The sequence below is a fragment of the Diabrotica undecimpunctata genome, chromosome 7, assembly GCF_040954645.1.
Source record: "Diabrotica undecimpunctata isolate CICGRU chromosome 7, icDiaUnde3, whole genome shotgun sequence".
NCBI lineage: Eukaryota > Metazoa > Arthropoda > Insecta > Coleoptera > Chrysomelidae > Diabrotica > Diabrotica undecimpunctata.
The window spans coordinates 142,187,360-142,207,298 of record NC_092809.1 but is presented as its reverse complement, the minus strand read 5'-3'; the positions used below and the strand labels follow the sequence as shown (position 1 = coordinate 142,207,298).

Sequence of the window (19,939 nt, the reverse complement as noted above, 5' to 3'; positions counted from 1 at the left end):
TTTTCCGCGCTGCTGCAGATAAGATAAAGATTGCCATGATGATCGCCAACATTCGTAACGGATAGGCACATCAAGAAGAAGAAGAAATCAGTTTTTAATTTAAATAAAACTAACTCTTAAAAAAGTTGAATGTAGAGTACGAATCCAGGGAGAACTTCCTGAAACTTTTAAAACAAACAAATAACGGGCTGCGCCATGGAATTCAATCTCCTGTATACTGTTCAATATGGCTCTGGAAAAAGTAATACGTGTCACAAATCGCAATCACCGGTTCAATATATAACAAATCAGTGCAAATCGTTGCCTATGCTGATGATATCAATATTATTGGGAGAACGGAAAATGCTATACAAGAGGCGTATGTAGCACTAAAAAAATCGGCTACAAAAATGGGTTTAATAATAAACACCAACAACACGAAGTACATGAAAATAAGCACGCAATCACAAATACTACGGCCACTTGTTATAGAAAACGACGTCATCGAAGCAGTGAACGAATTTAAATACATGGGAGGGCTCGTTAACACTGAAAATAATACTACCGTAGAATTTGAACGTCCAACAGATGCTATTTTGGGCTCAACCTTTTTCTTAAATCCTTAATTATGTCGAGAAATACAAAGGTATACAAATCTACAAAACAATAACACGCAGTAATGAAAACGTTTTAGTATGTTAGAAAGAAAAGTACTAAGATCAATCTATGGAGCGGTGAATGACAAGGGAGAGTGGAGAACACGATATAACTTCGAACTTTATTATATTTTATAATAGTATCATAAAATATATGGCACTCAATGGCACCGAAGAATGGTAAAAGTACTGCAGAACACAGAATTAGATGACGAAGAAGTGAGAATCATTGCCAATCTATACCGGTATCAGAAAGCCATAATACGAATAGACCAACAAAAATCGAAAGAAACACCTATAAATCGTGGAGTAAGACAAGGATGTGTGCTTTCCCCCTTTATTTTTTTATATGTATTCAGAAGAATTGTTTAAAGAGGCATTAGAAGACGTAAATGAAGGCATATTTATTAACGGAGCACTTCTGAGTAATCTTAGATACGCAGATGACACAATACTCCTTGCGGACAGCAGAGAAAGACTACAGATCTTGGTTGATCGAATTAATATATGGTAGAGCGAAAGGTATGGAATGGCACTGAATACAAATAATATAAAAATCATGGTTGTAAACAAGAACAAAATTGAGGAAGACAGTGTTTATGCTAAAGGAAAACTTTTAGGCAGGATGCACAGATATCAGTACTTAGGTTGCGAACTAAATGAAGAATGGGATAGAAGTACGGAAATAAAACGGCGTATTGAGATAGCTAGAAGTGCTTTTAATAAGATAAAAGCAATATTATGCAATGGAAAACTCAACATCGAAATTAGAACTAGAGTATTGAGATGCTACGTGTTCTCTGTCCTGTTGTATGGAATTGAGGCCTGGACAATTACAGAGGGACAGAGAAAAAATACATCAACTTTGAAATGTGGTGTTATCGAAGAATGAAAAAAGAAAGAGATATACTCAACACTATAAAGAAGAGAAAAATGAGCTACTTTGGTCACATACTAAGAAACGAGAAATACGAATTTATGCGGCTGGTCATACAAGGGAAGGTGGATGGCAAAAGAGGACAGGGGAGAAGACGCACGTCCTGGCTGAAGAATCCGAGACAATGGAGTGGGAAAAGGTCAATACAACTTTTCAGAACGGCTGAAGATAGAGTCAAATTGGCCATGATGATCGTCAATGCCCTTAGGGATGGGTCACGTTAAGAAGAAGATCGTAAAATATATTAAGATAGTATTCTAATGTAGGTAGGACATGTAATTCGGATGGAACTAAAGGACGCAGCTAGAAAAACGCTCCTTAAAAGACCCATTGGTCAAAGAAGAAGAGGAAGACCCAGAAGAAGGCGATGGATAGGAAAGACTGGATAGAAATTCTTGAGGAAGCTAGGACCCACACAGGGTGAAGCCACAATTATGATGATTAAAAGAAGAAAATACATAAAAATCTTTTGTTAGAGATATAAAACTGATGGAGCTACTAAAAAATATATGTAATCGATGACAAAAATCTTCGTATCATTAGGAAGATGTACTGCAATGAAGTGAATATTGGAATACTTTTACCAATGAAATGTCGTTACAATGGGGAATCAGATTGTTAATTTAACATATCCACAAATCGTTTTCTAAATGTCAATAAAGCCATAAAACTTTCATGGAGAATATTAGAAGGTTTTTACCTATTTATATACTATCTTTTAAGGACACTGTAGCGATCATTTTAAGATTTGAAACAAACAGAAAATTATGTTACTCTGTAAGCTATGTAAAGTACCTTTATACGTAACATAATTTTCAAAAATTTTTAAAAATTGTTTGAAAAAATAGTGTACATTTTGTTAATATTGTTTGTAACCTTATTTTATTGCAGTTTATTTTTGAGGGTATGACTGATTTAATTCATGAATTTCTTTCTATTTCTTTTACATACACATATAAAAATACGTATTAATTATATGAACATTCTCTATTTATTTATTATTCAATGTGATTCTTTTATTCGTCGAAACAATACTGAAAGCCAGCTCCGTCGTTTCATAAGTATGTTTAAGACCTTGTGCAAAGATGTTTTTAGAAACATATTAAAAGGGAATGAAGATAATATGCGTCCCTGTCTTTGGGTGTTCTTTCTTGTGTCTGCTATTGGATGCAGTCAAAAGCTCTGCAATAGTCTCTAAAGTAGGCGTACATTTCCACGCTCATGTCATGGGTAAAGGTTATTAAACTATAATGTCAAACCATTATCATATATGAACTCATTAAAGAAAACAACTCAAATATTTGACTAATCATTCGTTCAGTTTCATAATTTTTTGGTAGCAGTCGACACAATATTTACATTTAATGGAGAAAATACCCTCAAAAATATAAATAGTTATAATAGAATAAGGTTATGTTTCTCCCAATTTATAAAAATTCATTACACATATCCATCACCATCTCCCACTTCGCACCACCACACCTCTCACTCACCACCATATCTCAATGACATTATCAGCGAAATACTAACCCATACTTTCTAGTTATGGATGGCAGCTGACCCAAAACCAAGTATGGACCAAATGCGACTCCATATGCGAAGGAAAGCAGTACAGGATACCAATATGTATCGATCTCACTACTCAAGCTGAAGTTCCTAAAACTTTTTGTGACAATATGGACGACAGTCAAATACAAACGAAGGAATGCAACATTCATTGCCAGCTGAGTTGGAATATTGCTTCCAAGAGTGCTTGTTCGCCTCAGTGTGGTAAGGGGTAAGTATAAGCCGTTAAAAGCATTTTTTTTCTAAATTAGTAAATTGTTAAGTACCTTTTGTCGTTCGATAAGTTGAATACGACTTTATAGTTCAAATATTAAATGATTTAATACAATCTCCCTGAACTTTAGTGCACTAATCCTAGTTATTTTCTTTGATTCCATCTCTGAGAAGTGAGAATTCAGAAAACAATAAAATACGTTTCCACCACTGCTTCTACCTCTTCGTTGATGAAAATTGTTACTATGAACACGAATTTTACGAGGTGGCACTACAAACATAAGTAAGTGGGAACTAAGTCGGGCGAATAGGGTGGATTGTGCAAAGACTCGTATTTTAATTAATTGGTATTGAGCTGTGTATTGATCTCAAAAAAGGTTATAATAATAATAAATGTCCTTTTGGACTAACAACTATTTTATCAACAACAATTATATTGAAACTAAAAAGTGGAACTGAAGATATTCGATTCTCTACCCACGTTTATTCAACATTTATGTAAAAAATATATAGGGTGTTATTAGTGCGATATTGGTGGATAATCTATGATCTTACAATATGGATTTTCACACTACTGTCTAGGGTATTTAACGAGTTATCCCTATGAAATAAACACCCTGTATATAAAGAAAGCATACATAAATAATTATTCATTCTAGATAATAAGGTAAACAATATGTTCTAGTTTTCAAATTAGGGTTAACAAAAATCTTTGTAGACTATTTGTATACAGGGTAAACTATAAAAGAGTCTTACATGAGCCCCATATGAAAAATTCAATTTTTGATAATTCCGGTGATCGCAGTGGCCATACAGTTGGCCCTCCTCTGCCTATCCACTCCACAGGAAAGTTATTATTCAGATGATTGTGAATAAGAGCAGTGTGATGAACTAAAGCACCGTCGTGTAAAAAACACATACTTTGTCGAATATTAAGTGAAACATTTTGTAGTAGTAATGGCATATGATTATTCGGAAATATAATTTCTGAATATAATATATCCATATAATTTATAATGTCCATATAATTTATAATTATATGGTTTTTACTTAACTTGTAATAAACTTGTGTTATAGTCATATAGTCTTAAAGTTATTTCATACCACCACTTGTACTTGCGGCCCTGAGGAAAATTTCATTCAAACTATTAGGCTCTCAAAGAAATCCTAGTGAGGATCCCTGCCCTACATGATATAGTACGTTGAGATCAGGTTGTTAAGGAGCTTTTAAAAACATAAAAATGTACAGGGTGTTTCATTTAAAATACAGATTATGGACTATGCCAGACTTGCGTGGATCACCCTGTACATTCAAATTTATGTTTAAAAAGCGCACATTTAAATTTAAAAGTTAAGGTATCTCAACGTTTTTTATTATTTTCTAAAATTAAGACACAAACAATTTTATTCCACAAAGTGGTTTCCACACTATATAATAAATCAGTGCAAATCCAGGCTTATGCTGATGATATCAATATTGTTGGGAGAATGGAAAATGCTGCACGAGAGGCGTATGTAGCATTAAAAGAATCAGCTACAAAAATGGATTTAATAATAAACATCAACAATATGAATATAGTCAATTACTATATCGTTCTTATAGAGTGAATAGAGTTATAACTGGTCAATTAATATCTCATACTTAAAAAAACTCCATAATATTAAATTTTGTCCATTGTAACAAAACACTATGACCTCTGAACTTTGAACAACTGGAAATATACGAATGAATTGATAGACCTATATAAAACTTCACTTCAAATAATGGTATGTGTGCATCAAATAGTTATAAAATTTTTACAAAAATAAAAACAATGACCGTCACAGCGCCATCTCTTATGGAACTACAAAACTGACGAACTTAATATTTTTTTGTATTATTTTTGACGAAATTGTTTAACCTATTGATTTTCCCTACTAAAAATAACTCTTATATATTTTATTAAATTATTTTTTTTAACCATTCGACTTGGAGTATCTACTTTGGTTTTGCATCTTGTCCAGCAGACATAGGTACCTAGTATATTACTCCCATTTAAATCATCTATGTTGAATAGACTAATGATAAATATTTCTTTTATTAGAATCCGTCATATTTACTACAATTGTATGAAAATCTACAAGAAAAAATCAGGTTACAGTGAATCTGTCAACGACAGACATTGCACGAAATTGGGAAGCCCTCCAGCGATGGAAAATTGCAATACTATTTGCAATTCTACGAGATGGCACTACTCGCAGTGGTCAGAAGTAAGTACTAATTTAATATACTTAAAGCATCTGGAAAATTACCTGTTTATCCTATTTTTAATGTACAAAACAAATTATCTGGATTTAACTACGTTATTTTTATTTGCTGAGCGATTAGACATTCAATGGTATGCTGCATATAGACATCAAAAATCCCGCCGTTTGTCACGCAAAACAGCTACTAATATACAATTTACTGGACATACATGTTGCAACAAGTTTTCAACTTACTTTCCAACACAGTATATCTTCTGGCCTCCCATCAACATGTAATGGACTAGATCCCTAACACTATTGATACATATTTTAATACAAATCAACGATCGAGAGTAGTTCTTCACATGTATTATTAGTTCGATCAGGTGATTAACTTAATCGACTTACATAGCAAACTATTAAGTAAGCTACTGTCGCTCAGTGGATGGAATTGACGAACGAAAGTAGACTGCCGAGAAATAGAGTTTTTTGAAAATTTCTTGGTTGTTGGCCCTGAGTAAGATGACAAAAGACCTGCCATAGGCAAGATATTGGTTGTTTTGAGGTAGGCTAATATTCATAGTTTAACCTTTCGTCGGGCGCCGTCTTCAAACCAAAAGAAATGAGCGCGGTGTATCAAATTGATTAGGCGGTTGTTTACGCCCCTTATTGTAAATAACAATTTATTAAAAAATACATTGGAATACAAATCATTAACGCAAAAGGTAACTAACTAACTTTTTCTGAAATCTGGCGTAGTATTCGTTAAAAAGCATAAAGTTCTGCATTATATCCTTCCCTCATTTATTCCATCTTGTGATATTTCTGGAAATAACTGACTGCAAATATTGCAAAAGGTGTCTAAGTGAATCAGACAAATGGATTTCTTACATTTTTTTGCAGTTATACTTAGTCAAATGTCTTTGTCCAAGCATGTATGACATCTCTTGCGTTTTCCGACATGTTCATTTTCTGTTCTTGTTCTAATGGGCCAAATTCTTTTAGACGTTATTGCAGGCCGATATGAATTCCTGATGTTTCTGAACTTTGTCAAACCTTATGAGGTAAAACTAATGCATGTGACAAATCTTTCAAAAATTTTTTTCTTCGAATATTTTCATCATTGCCAAAATACATTACCTCAGCATTGATTCCACTAATATTGAGCATAGAGAAAAATACCACCATGGGCCATCGACGCACATTTTTAGCTACGTTGTATGATGCACACAATTTATCTGTTGTGTCAATTCCGCCTTTGGTGCGATTGTAAAAGGTGATAATAGATCACTTCTTTTTATGTCCTGTTTCAATATCAATAGAGAAATTTTCATGTAGACTTGAAGCCAAAATTACACATTTTCCTTTTCTGGGAAAGTAAGAAGCCAAAGTGCACCCATTTTTGACGGCAATTCAGGTGGAATTTCGACTTTATTTTTTTTTTCAACGTGCCAACGTAAGAAAACTTTCAAGAGTTTGTCCTGATGGTATCATTAGCATATTAAGAGCGGAGAGAGCACACAGCAGTGTAGAACTCATATCATAAAAGGAATTTCTTCAGATATCTGACCTTTAATTCTAATGTTAGCCGTTTGATTACAATAAAACTCCGCTATCAGGTCAAATCAGATGGAAAAAATTTAAAAGATAATTAATTTACCTATTTATCGAGATAAACTTATATGAAAAAAGCAAACAAGGCAACACTTGCCCATGCCCAAAGTTTAGAATAAAAAAATCTTAATTCTAGATAAATAAAATGAATTATGTATTGATTATTCTCTGTGGGGGTTACTTACCTTTAACACAGCTTCTCAGTAATCCTTACTGGCTATCCTCTTAGATTATAAATTGATAACTACTGCATGGGGTTCTTTGTATGTGGTACTTACTATGTTGGTGCCTGTTGAATTTCATGACTTGTTACTGTTTTTCACGTTGAATAAAAGTTATGGCAAAATCCAAGTATGGCGGTTTATTACCTAGAATTATAATGAAAAATAAAAATATTTTCCTGGAGAAGCAAGCAGAGGTAGAGAGAATACGTTTTGATAAAAGGCGAAAAATTAAGTTAGACTGTATGATTTAGACTGTGTGATTCAGACTGTGGGGAAAGAGAAAATGCCCGGCTGGGAGTGATGTCATTCTAGAAAAGATGAGGGTTTTCCACGCGCTACCAGGAACGGGGTTCCACTCAAAAAAGAAAAGCCAGTTTTTGGGACCAAAAAAAGGGGGAAATAGGGAAAAAGGATAGGGAGCCTCCTTGCTGACAGTCTGTGGAATAATGAAGGTAGTGCTTCGTAAGTGATGCTCGGCATTACAGCGGTCATTCCGTTTGGATGACAGAGGAGAGTCTGTTTTAGCAAGTAGACGTTTGGACTGAGATGTCTTTCAGATCCCCTATCTATAAAGACGAAAAAAAGAGGTCTTCGTTTGGGATGTCTTTTGCTACTTTGCGTTTGTCAATTTTTTTCTTGTCCGTCATATGACACTTCTTAGTCATCAATCTTCTTCTTTCTTGTCTGTCGTTTTCTTTTATACACTTTTATACTTCTACACCGTTACAAAGAAGATGAACTGTATAGAAAATATTTGAGCATGTTTAAATGAAAAATGAGCAAGATATTTGGCAGGTACTGTAACTGGTAGTCACTTCTTTCTTCTTAATATTAAACGGAGGATAATATTAAGGAAAGTTGCTTGGGTGTAGAAAAATAAAACACTTTTGGCACATCAATAGTTTTTACTTTGTTGACATAAATACTTTTGATCTATCTTAACATCCTTAAATATAATCAGCATTAAATAGACATTTTGGTGTTTCTTAAATCAGTCTGTTAGTTGTTGTTGTACCCCTTACTAGTAGATATATGGTTCGGTTAACAGATCATTTAAAAATATTGGCACTATCCGACTTGGAGTTGCATAAGTTTGGCGTAGAAAAATGATCAGTCTCTACAGCATTGTTAAACACGCCCTCTGTCAAATTGGGGCGGCTGTAAATTACCTGACTAGTATGAAATATATCAAAAATTACTATACACAATATGACAAACTATTTTAGACAAAGATATTAAACCAATGGATAAACAACTCCTTTCTAAAAGGTACAGAGTTAATTGACGCCGAGTCCGCCATTTGCATTGAGAGAAGTCCGCGTTGCCAAGTCATCGCAGTCAGAAAATCGTGCGCCGTTGTTAAAATTATCGTATTTTATCGTACGGATATTGTACTTACTTTTATTCTATTGAACAAGAAATTAACAACTTAGCAAAATAATATATTTAATTTTTTATAAAACAAACAAACGAGGACAAATCAATAAATAAATCTTCTATCCCAAAACAAGTAAACAAACAAATTAACAAATAAACCTTCTATTCTCAATGGAAATGACGGCAAAGGCTTCAAAAAATGTCTATTAATTTGATATTTATAATTTTACACTTTTTGACGTGTAGCTATGACAGAATAACGTCTGCCAAAATAGAAATTGATTTTCGGGCTGAAAGTTTACTCCGGTCATTGTATAAAATTGCCAATTTTGTAAACATCAATTTCTTTCGGTTTCCAACACATCTTTACTGATTTTTATTTACGTAAAATTGAATAACATCAAATTTTTATCCTTTTCACGAATTTTTATTTTGACAGATGACGTAAGATACGCCATTATTGATAGGAGACATTTTTACAGTTTTATACAGGTCGAAGTTTTTCCTACGCTAAACCTACGCAACGTTTACTTATTAATTAGGCTATATATTTGTAAATAGTTCAGTACCGTTTATCGTATTCCGTTTGTGTCATTGCTTTTGTTCGATGTATGGTTTAACATAGATACTGCCAATTTTTCAAAAGTTGATCTGTATATTCGATATTGGATTTAACTGTCTAAGACTTTTCTTTCAGAAAAATAGTTTCTTGGTCGGTTTCTTAGGTATATTCATAATCTTATTAAAGTAGTTTCACTAGTTTAAATATTGGTGTTATCGAGACCTACACTAAACATGAAAAATATTGTAGTGACAGATAGGTATGAAGGAAATTTGACGCAAAGGCATTATCTTTACACTTCATCAATATATTTTTTATCCGAACAAGATGGATTCTTAATTTGGTAATTTGAATTCTGATCACATTGTTTCACTTCTAAACTTATCTTTCACTACAACGAAAATATTCTTAACTTCAATATATCACATCAAAGAGTCATTTCTAAAAACGCCGTAAGGAACACAATACCAATAAGTTGATCAGGTTACTGTACGTCCGTACATGAAACTTAGGCGTTCGCGATAGCCTGACATCAATGTGCGTATTGCACTTGTAATCAACCGATTTATATCGAAATGGTCAAACAGTTAGTTGTTCGCGAAACATGTTTTGAACAATTATATCGACCGACCTGCTGTTTTTTACTTCTATATACCCTTTACGTCAAAGTATTAAAGGGATAATCTGTAGATAGTCAGTATCTCATCTCCTTGCCTGGTGTTGAGTCCTCTGCTGGATATAGGACTCCATTGGGTTCTGTCTTGAGATGTTCTAATCCAGTGTCCTACTCTTCTTATATCGTCACTCTATTGTATTTTGGAGATAATGTATCACCCTTTCTTACCCCTCTTTGAATTAGAAACATCCTGGTAGTATTATGGATTTTTGCGTTGGCCGTTGAGTTGCCGTGAATATTTTGTGAATAGTGTCAAATGTTTTTGAAATTAAACAAACACAAACACCAATGGCCTACTTAATTCCATTCTTTTCTCGATGAATAGCTTTAATGTAAGAAGATGTGGATGTAGTTTTTTCTTCAGTTTTTTGAATAATATTTTCTTGAAAATCTTGTTGAAATAGTTGAATAGTACCTATTCAATAACAATAAAAGTTGAATAGTAAGCGTATATGCCTGTTATTTTTTTTTTCTCCTTTCTTTCACAATCATTTTTGTTTTTTCCATTTTATGTCTATTTTGATATAGCTCTATATAAAATTCTTCTTCTACTAGGAGCAATTCTTCTCTATTTTATTTCTTTGCGTGTCTGTTCTTAAACTTTAAGATTTCTCTTTTGCCTTTTGTCAGTGTTATTCTCAAAATCTTCAAACTTTTATTTTACCGTTTTCTTGATTTTTTCGTTATTGTAATTTCTAAATCCTTTCTTAATATTTTTGAACTGTCTGCATTTAGTTTCTTCACGTCTTGTTGGCTCAAATTGCCTTGCTATAAAAGATATTTTCGATTTTTCATTTGTTATTGAGTGTGTTGATTTAAATTTGTATCCTTTTTGTATTTACGACAGAACTTACTAGTTGCTTCAAGGAGGAATTTAGTAACTTTTTCATTGAGAACAAGGAAAAGAAACAAAGGAAGACTTGAAGAAAGAGTAGAAGCTCATAATGAAAGCTGATGAAATACATTGGATGAGTAGAGCAAATAGATCACAATGACCCCAATCAGGGCCCTACAGACAAATCTTTAGCACAGTAAGGCAGCTTCCTCAGAACTTAGTGTTACAAGGAGAAGGTTCAATTTGTACAAGATACCAATCTGGGTATACCAGGTCAATCGGGTATTTGAAGAAAGCTTTAATATAGGAAGTCTGCCAAATTTCTAAGGATTTATATAATAGTTAATGGATGTTGTACCATAAGGTAATTGGCAGTAGTACAACGGGTGTAAAATTGACAGCTGTCACCGATGAAAAAATATAAAGATCCAACAAATGGGAAGATCTTTGTTAATCTACATCTTGGAAAATATGCTGCGGAAAGTATCTCGTATTTTAATTTTAACTCATTATTCAAGCAACGCTTATTACGTTTATAAGACACGTTCCATTTACAGACACTCTATGAGTTCCTTAGACGTTCTAGCAGTTGTTTCTAAAATTTAACGGAGGAATTCTTTCATAACATATATTTGGATTAAAAAAACGATCAAGAGTTGAATTTACAAACATAACACAGGGCTTCCGTACAATCTGTTTTAAGATCTGTTTGATTTAGAAGTATTTCGTTTGGCACAGTCCCACAGCAAAAATCTTTACGACTAAACAGTCATTTTAGGTACTCTTTCATATGACAAGGATTTATAGGCTTTTAGCATTAAGAAGAAAACTTTATAGCAACTCAGCGTCATGCTGATGTAAATGTAACAGTTAACAGTAGGTAAAGGAATTGAGATTTGTGACAAATTGACTTCGTGGCTAATAGACCAATGTCCGGACTGGCAGTCTAGGGTGTTCTCCTGCTGGTTGTTGATTCGAGTTAATTCGGAAAGATTTACTGCTGTTTCAGTTCATATATATATCTTTCTTCTTTTTTCTTATATATATATATATATATATATATATATATATATATATATATATATATATATATATATATATATATATATATATATAGAGAGAGAGAGAGAGAGAGAGAAAAGATAATTGGTTAATAACAGCTGACTCAAATTTAAATTCAAAGGAAGGAAATAATTGGGTAAAGAGCTCTTTACAATATCCAATATTTTCGCCTATTTTCACTACAATGAAAGCTACAATGATGGTTATTGGGTATCTCTTACATATGATAAATTAGTTTTTTTTCTACTTATTAAGTGAGGATGTTTGTCAAGATGTTAGAATTGAAGCAGTTATACATAACAATAAATAAAAACTAAAACTAAGGCACAGAAATTATACATATTTGTAGATGTATTGTGTATTTATCAATGTAAATTGTAAATGTCAAATATGTGTAATTTCTGTGCCTTAGTTTTAGTTTTTATTTATTGTTATGTGCTGCTTCAATTCTAACATCTTGATAAACATCCTGTCTTAGTAAGTACAAAAAAAACTAATTCATCATATGTAAGAGATACCTAATAACCATCATTGTAACTTTCCCTGATGATGCCTATGAAAATAGATAAAATATATTGGATATTGTAAAAAGAATATACTTTGTTTATCAGCTGTTTGCCCAATTATTTTCCTGCTTTGAATATATACACTTAGAAATTTATTTCTTTAGTCTTTTCAATAATTTTAACAGACGAATAACACTATTATTGTCCAGTAACCTGATCTTTTACAATAAACAATTAATGAACATATTTAACCACCTATCACATCCAATTTTGATCCACGTATTCTTTAAACATATATTATAATCGTCCCCGACACCTTTTTCTGTTACAGTGCAGCAAAACTTGTGGCGGCGGCTTGCAGAAGAGAACGGCGAAATGTGTCGATGACAGATACACACCTATAGATGATTCTTATTGCAACAATAGCGAGAAGATTATAGAACAGATATGTAATACTGAAAACTGTCCTGTTTGGACTTTGGCCGACAAATCACCTGTAAGTAAAAAAAAAATATATATTTATAAAGTTTCTTGATAGTCACAGTATTATTCGTACAGATCCACAATGTCATTTTTTACTTGATTTTATTATAAAAAAAATTTGTGAAGATATGTATTCACTTGAGCAAAATACTGCGAACATTTTCTACCGTATTGTCTTGATCAAAAGTAGATGAAGGTATGTAAAGACTTTTGAAGATTTCGTAAGCATTTCCTAAGAAAATTATATAAACAAGCTGCCTTCAAAACAGCTTATGGTATTTTAGGACAAAATAAAATTGTATGTTTTTATGATCTAAAAATTGCTGATAAAATGCCGAACACACTACTTCAAGGGACAACTATCACACGATAATGGCCCTAGTAGACATAGATATTGCCAGGAGGCTATGTATCGAAGGCAAAAACACAGCCCCTAGCCCAGATTGCATCCACAAGAGATGCCTCAAACAACTTCCAGAAAGAATCTTTCCGCTGCTAGGCAATATCAATGCAAGTCTTGGGCTGAACTATTTTCCTATCTCCTGGAATATAGCCATCACAATTATGATCCCTAAACCAGGGAAAATCCTCACCAGTACTGAATCCTTCAGACCTATTTCTCTATTAAGCGCTATACGCAAGATCTACGAGAGAATCCTTAAGAGTAGAACACTTGAGGAATTCCACAGCATCCCCAACTTCCAATTTGGATTCAGAGCTGGTCACTCTGCGTATACTGCATTGTTAGAAGCAGCAACTTTCGTATCAACTCAGGCAGTGAATGAATACCATAGACACACAATCAGCATATTTTTAGATGTCCAGAAAGCATTTTATTAGATCTGGAACTCAGGCCTGATCAAAAAACTCCACCAAGCTTTAATTTAATAATACGCTCATACCTCTTTGCTCGAACTGTCCGTGTCAAAGACGATGACAAATTATCCACTCCCTTCACTTCTCGATCAGTTTTATATGGCCCTTTATAAAAAGTTTCATTTATTCATCACAAATTCACAACACTGGAAACTCACAAAATGTTGTGTGAAAAGTGTTGTTTTGTTTGTTAGTGTATGTTTAGATTTAAATCGTTAAACATTTTTGAAAATTTTTGTATTGTATAAGGTTTGAATATAATTTCGTTGTTAAAAGAAATATTTGATTTTTGCATATTATCTTTGGATAATTCATAATAAATATTTGCAATTACAATTTACAATAACATTTATAATAAAGATTTCAAGTAAATAAAATAATTTTTATTTTGTACCCGAAATATTAAGCATGTAAGTAGGTACACCTAAAGTCACGTAACCATATTTTAATATATACCACAAGATAAATATGGGGAAATGCTCTTTACGCTAATACTCAATTTTTCCTCAAGTGGATACCTATCTTAATGGTGAAAGTAGATTACAATGTTAGATATAATATTACAATGTATCTGCTTCCAGTGTTCAGCACCTTGCGGTGGTGGCTACAAAAACTTGACGTACTACTGCGTCTTGGACGGTAGGATTCACGACAATCACGACTGTGATTTAAGTATGAGACCACCGGATACAGAACGATGTAACGAACAGGCATGTGGCCGTTGGGCTCCTCTTAACGACTATCATTCCTGTTCTGTGACGTGCGGAGAGGGAATCGAAAGGAGACAGTTCGTCTGTATGAAGTTCGATTCCACCGAGCGCTTGAACGAAGACTACTGCAGGGATTTGGTGATTCCCACGGAGACCAGGCCGTGTTATCGGCCCAAGTGTGAGGTAAGTTTTTAAGTTTTATAAATCGTAATTATACATGAAATGTTAAGCAAATATATCAAGATACTGAACTTCCATTCTAGTTTTATAAGTGGGACCAAAAAATACTAAACAATTGTTATTATAATATCCATTTTTGGTTCAAAAGCTTCTCATTCAATCAAAAACTAGTAATAAAATACTACGCTTCACCTATAGTAAAATTAACAATATGTATTCAGCTGTAAGTTGTACGCAGAATGTAAATCACATGCCGGATCATTCTACAGCTCTTAACCTGCTGTGACAAAGTCGACCTGAGGGTCAAAAAATGCAGTTTAAATGATAATAGGTACAAATATAGCAAGCTGAGCAGTTCAGAGCTCAGAGTTATAATTTAGCCAATTAGGAACCGATCAAATCAATCATTAAATATTTGTTCCTGTACATAATGGATAATCATCCAATGTTTTTATGCCCCAAAAAGGTGTAGAGAGTATTTTACTCGTTTAATTGCATGCTCTCTCCAAGTTTTTACAGTTGTTTTACTGCTTGTAATATTTATTAGAGAATTTTGCGGGAATTGCTATATTTTTTTTACTGGTAAAGTGCCATGCTTTTGTAGGGCAATAAGTAGAGGTCTTGGTTTCCTAATATTTTTGTTTATTTGAATTAGAGTATGTTAAGTTTTAAATTAGATATACACCCTATAAATGGCAACACTGCGCGCCATCGACTTTCCACAAACCTCCGTTGACAGTGGTATATTCAGATCTATTCTGTAACTTTTAACAAATCGAATAGAAATGACCAAGTCGAATCGTAATTACCTGAAATCGGAATGTTGGATATCTATCGCGTCGTTTTTGTGTTTGGATTGGCATTCTGTAACTCACATCGTAATCGGTGTAAATCGAAAACGCCAACTTCTACTTGACGCGCTCAGAAGTTAGTGGCAACCCCGCACTAAAAAGAGAAATAAGTGTTCTGTGACGTTATGTTACTGGAAAGGCTAGTGCGCGCGAAAAATTTCTTCAAAAAAGAAGATTATATTTCAAGCTTGTCGTCAAGTAGTTTTGATTTGTTTTGGTTAAGTTTAAAAAGTTCGTTACAAGAATACAAAAAGGCAAGCGGAACACCAAAGAAAAATACATCTGCTGAGCAGTTAAATTATTTAGTAAACTTTATCTAAATAAATAACACCACAGACTAAAAAATGTCAGACTAAAAAATGTCAGACTAAAAAAGTCAACAAATAAATGTCAAAACAATAATGATACCAATGCGCAAGCGTCAAGACCAATTTCGATGTCGAAACTTGATCTCGACAGAGCTTGTCTAGTCGAAATCAATTTCTACACAACATTCCGATAGTAGAGGTCGAGATGAGTTACAGAATACCGATTCCTACAATTCCGATCCGACTTGCTGACCTCTATTCGATTTGACTCATTTCTATTCGATTTGTAGTTACAGAATAGGGCTGATTATATTATACAGTGGTTGTTTAAAGCGATAACAGCATATATTTTTAATTTATTTTTGTAAACAACATGTCTGTTTATGCGCCCGCAGAAAAGGTTCAAATAATAAAATGGTTTTATGGTGGTAATTATGGACAACAGTGTGAGATTTATTTTCTATGTTTTTTGAGGGGAGACCAATTCCTTGCTTACAGTCAATTCATAATATTGTTAAGAATTTTGAGTTGTTATTGCCTTAACAATTACAGAAAATGTCACGCTCAAGAAGTATCACCAGAAAAATTTGAGGAGAGAGAATATTGGGATAATTGATGGATTCGACCGTTACTTGATGGACATTCATTTTATGTAACAATAAAACACTGAAAACTTTGTTTTCAAAACTTCCACAAAATATATTTTGAATTCTTATCACTACAGCTGTTTCGGCTGATTGCCTTTCTCAAGTGATCTATTTTTGGCATGCGTTTACACTTTATAGTCTCTAATGAAATAGGTTGAGGAGGGGAGAACTGTTTGTCTCAAGTTGGTCATTCAGAATTACCGTTCATTCTGAATAGAACTCGTTCTATTTTTTGTTCTACTGTACTTTTATTATTTTTAATATGTGTATTGAAGGAGATAAATATCTCAAAGCGACTAAGTAATAGTCGAATTCTTCTTCTTCTTCAAGTGCCATCTCCGCGGCGGAGGTCGGCAATCATCATAGCTATTCGGACTTTTGAGACGGCTGCTCTTGAGTCGAATTCTGGACCTTTGTAAACTCTGGTATCTTGAAGCACTCGTTTCATTTCTTGTTTTACAATGAGGTAATCGATAATAGATTTTAGCTTCCTCTAATCTTGACATCTACATATTTGTTTAAGGGCGATATCCCCATCTAAAGAGAAATGTATTCGATCATTGTGTGCTTCCTGTTTTCATATATGGAGTAGGAACTTGCACACTTCTGTTAGCGACGTTACCATCGGCTCAGAATCGAGATGGATGAAGAAGATTAGAGGATGCGTTTTCCAGCAGTGTAGACACAGATGGCTTAATGCTTATAATGTTATTTAGCTTTTAAGCCGTGACAAATGATAAGGTGTTTGCTAAGCATGTGGAATATTTAGCGTACTTCACAACCGTACTTCACAACCACCATATTCCTAAAGTGACTGTCCAGGAAATCCAGGATGTTTATTTTTTTTTATAAGATAACTTTGTCAGAATGTTAGTGTTACGATATATTTGCTTAACTGTTGATATATATATATATATATATATATATATATATATATATATATATATATATATATATATATATATATAGACGATTTATATCGTTACTGTTTGCTTTTTTAAATACTAAAACTTTTTTCAGATCATCTCGCTCTACAAACGAAGAAACTCAGTCACTAACGCCATCATTCCAGAACCTTTCCACATGTATAATACTTACAAATGGGTTCCAGAAAATTGGTCACCGGTAAGTAAAATGCTTGGAAAAAGTCTAAAAATTCGTAAATCTTATTAATGAAGAGGTGACAGACAATATGGAGGCCTGGTTTGCAGAGCAAGTCAAAATTCAATACATCCTCGTAAAAAAATAATGCACACTACTCTGTATTGTTTATAATTATTAACTGATATAAGGCTTATATAAAAAGTAAATTCTGACTTCATTATTATTTTTTTTGTGTTTAGTGTTCGGAAACTTGCGGCGAAAGTGGAAGAAGAAAACAACAGTTCAGATGCTTAAACGATGCAGGACACGAAAATTACCATATGTGTGAACGAAGTTTGAAGCCTAATATATTTGCAGCTTGCAACCAGTTTGCTTGTCCTCGATGGGTCACGGGAGATTGGAGTCCCAACTGTGACGCCAACTGCGAAAGGTATAGAGCTGTCAGATGTACTGATCACTCAGGTTAGTGTATTATATTGGGGTCTTTGATTAAGCACTTTCTATTTTTAAATTTAAATAAAACAAAGTATGTGGTGTGTGTGTGATATCAAATTGTTTATTCGTTTGAAAAACCTCCCGATTCCATTATACAGGTACGGAAAAAAATTATAATTAGTATTACAAAATTAGCAAGAAATCTTCTTCTTCTTCTTGTAGTGCCTATTTGTTTCGGATCTTGCAACCTGCTGCTCTGAAAAGATTTGTGGTTGTTGTGTTGAACCACGTACATAGATTTTTTAGCTAGGAAAACCTTCGCCTTCTTGGTCCTCGTTTTCCGTATTGAGAGATACTAAGGTACTTATGATACACAATTTGGTTTTCACAAAGGACTAGGAACGCGTGAAGTTCTTTTTTCGCTTAATATACTGATATAAAGATGCCTGGACGTCAATCAAAATATATACGTATGTTTTACTGACTATAATAGAGCATTCGATAAAGTACGACATAAACAATTAATGAATGTCCTGAAATCAAAGAAGATTGACTACAACGACCTCAGGATCATATCAAATTTATACTATAAACAGCGAGCAAAAGTACGTGTTAACGAACAGCTGTCAGAAGAAATTGAAATTAGACGTGGAGTGAGACAGGGATGCGTATTGTCGCCAATTCTTTTTAATGCCTACTCCGAAGAGATCCTGAAAAACGCTCTTAAGGGTGAAACAGCTGGAATAAAGGTAAATGTAGTTCCTATTAACAACATTACATATGCGGACGACACTGTGATCTTAGCCGAAAATATTGAAGATCTTCAGAGACTGGTGACCAGAATAGCGGAGTATGGAAAAGAGTATGGTCTAACAATGAATGTCAAGCAGACGAAATTTATGAGAACATCGAAAACTCAAAGAAATAACGAGAATCTTCTAATAAACGGAACCAATCGAACAAGTGGACAAATATGCATATGTGGGAACAATGATTAACTCCACAAAAGATTACATTCAGGAGATCAAAATCAGAATAGAAAAGGCTAGAGCAAATTTCAACAAAATGAGAAGAGTGCTGTGTACAAGGGATTTAAAATTGGAACTAAGAGTTAGGTTGGCGAGGTGCTATGTTTTTTCGACTTTATTTTATGGAATGGAATTTTGGACCTTGAATGCGACATCAATGAAAAAACTGGAATCATTCGAGCTGTGGGTGTATTGAAGAATTCTGAAAATATCGTGGACAGAACACGTCACAAACAAAGAGGTTCTGAGAAGGATGAATAAAGAAATAGAAATTTTAAATATAATTAAAACAAGAAAATTGGAATATCTCGGACATATTACACGTGGAGAGAAATACACCTCGCTCCAACTGATTATGCAGGGAAAGATCCAAGGAAAAAGAAGCATAGGGAGGCGTAGAATGTCATGGCTGCGCAACCTGAGAGAGTGGTACGGATGTACATCAAATAAACTTTTCAGAGCAGCCGTCTCAAAAGTCCGAATAGCTATGATGATTGCCGACCTCCGCCGCGGAGATGACACTTGAAGTAGAAGAAGAGGTACTAATATTATGTTTCCACTTAATAGACAGAAATCAAAATCACATTTCCCCCTATACATTCTGCATCAAGGTCCACAATCAATATACCGAGCGATAAACCCGATTGATTCCTGATGAACAGTGTTGCCTACCTCAGAAAAGCAAAAAGCAGCAAATGGAACTTAAAAAAACAGCAGAAAACAGGAACATAGTAATTTCAAAACATCAAACTTTCTGTCCGACATAACATTCATCGAATTGATAAATAGTTATACAATTACTGTTAGATTTACCAGAAATTGTCTTTATTTTAGGAATTTCTGGAAATATAAAGGGTAAACCCGTATGTGAATGTATCTGTGTG

General features: G+C 33.7%; 2 protein-coding genes across 5 annotated transcripts in view; one reads left to right on the top strand and one right to left on the bottom strand.

The window, feature by feature from the left end:
• Positions 1–19,939, top strand: part of AdamTS-A (ADAM metallopeptidase with thrombospondin type 1 motif A) — a 545,690-nt gene that overhangs the window by 508,023 nt on the left and 17,728 nt on the right. For all 3 annotated transcript variants that reach the window (XM_072538404.1, XM_072538402.1, XM_072538403.1), the window contains 6 exons: positions 3,116–3,349; positions 5,436–5,601; positions 12,765–12,929; positions 14,374–14,685; positions 17,509–17,613; positions 17,832–18,054. In XM_072538404.1, the coding sequence (XP_072394505.1) occupies positions 3,116–3,349; positions 5,436–5,601; positions 12,765–12,929; positions 14,374–14,685; positions 17,509–17,613; positions 17,832–18,054 (1,205 nt within the window). The remainder of the gene's footprint in view (positions 1–3,115; positions 3,350–5,435; positions 5,602–12,764; positions 12,930–14,373; positions 14,686–17,508; positions 17,614–17,831; positions 18,055–19,939) is intronic.
• Wwox (WW domain-containing oxidoreductase) overlaps positions 7,437–19,939 on the bottom strand; it is a 36,197-nt gene continuing 23,694 nt past the window's right edge. Inside the window, exon 7 of one of the 2 annotated variants that reach the window (XM_072538407.1) lies at positions 7,437–7,559. The gene's annotated coding sequence lies outside the window, so the exon portion shown is untranslated. Of the gene's footprint in view, positions 7,560–12,787; positions 12,928–19,939 lie in introns of those variants that run through there. The other variant, XM_072538405.1, reaches the window with a different exon arrangement.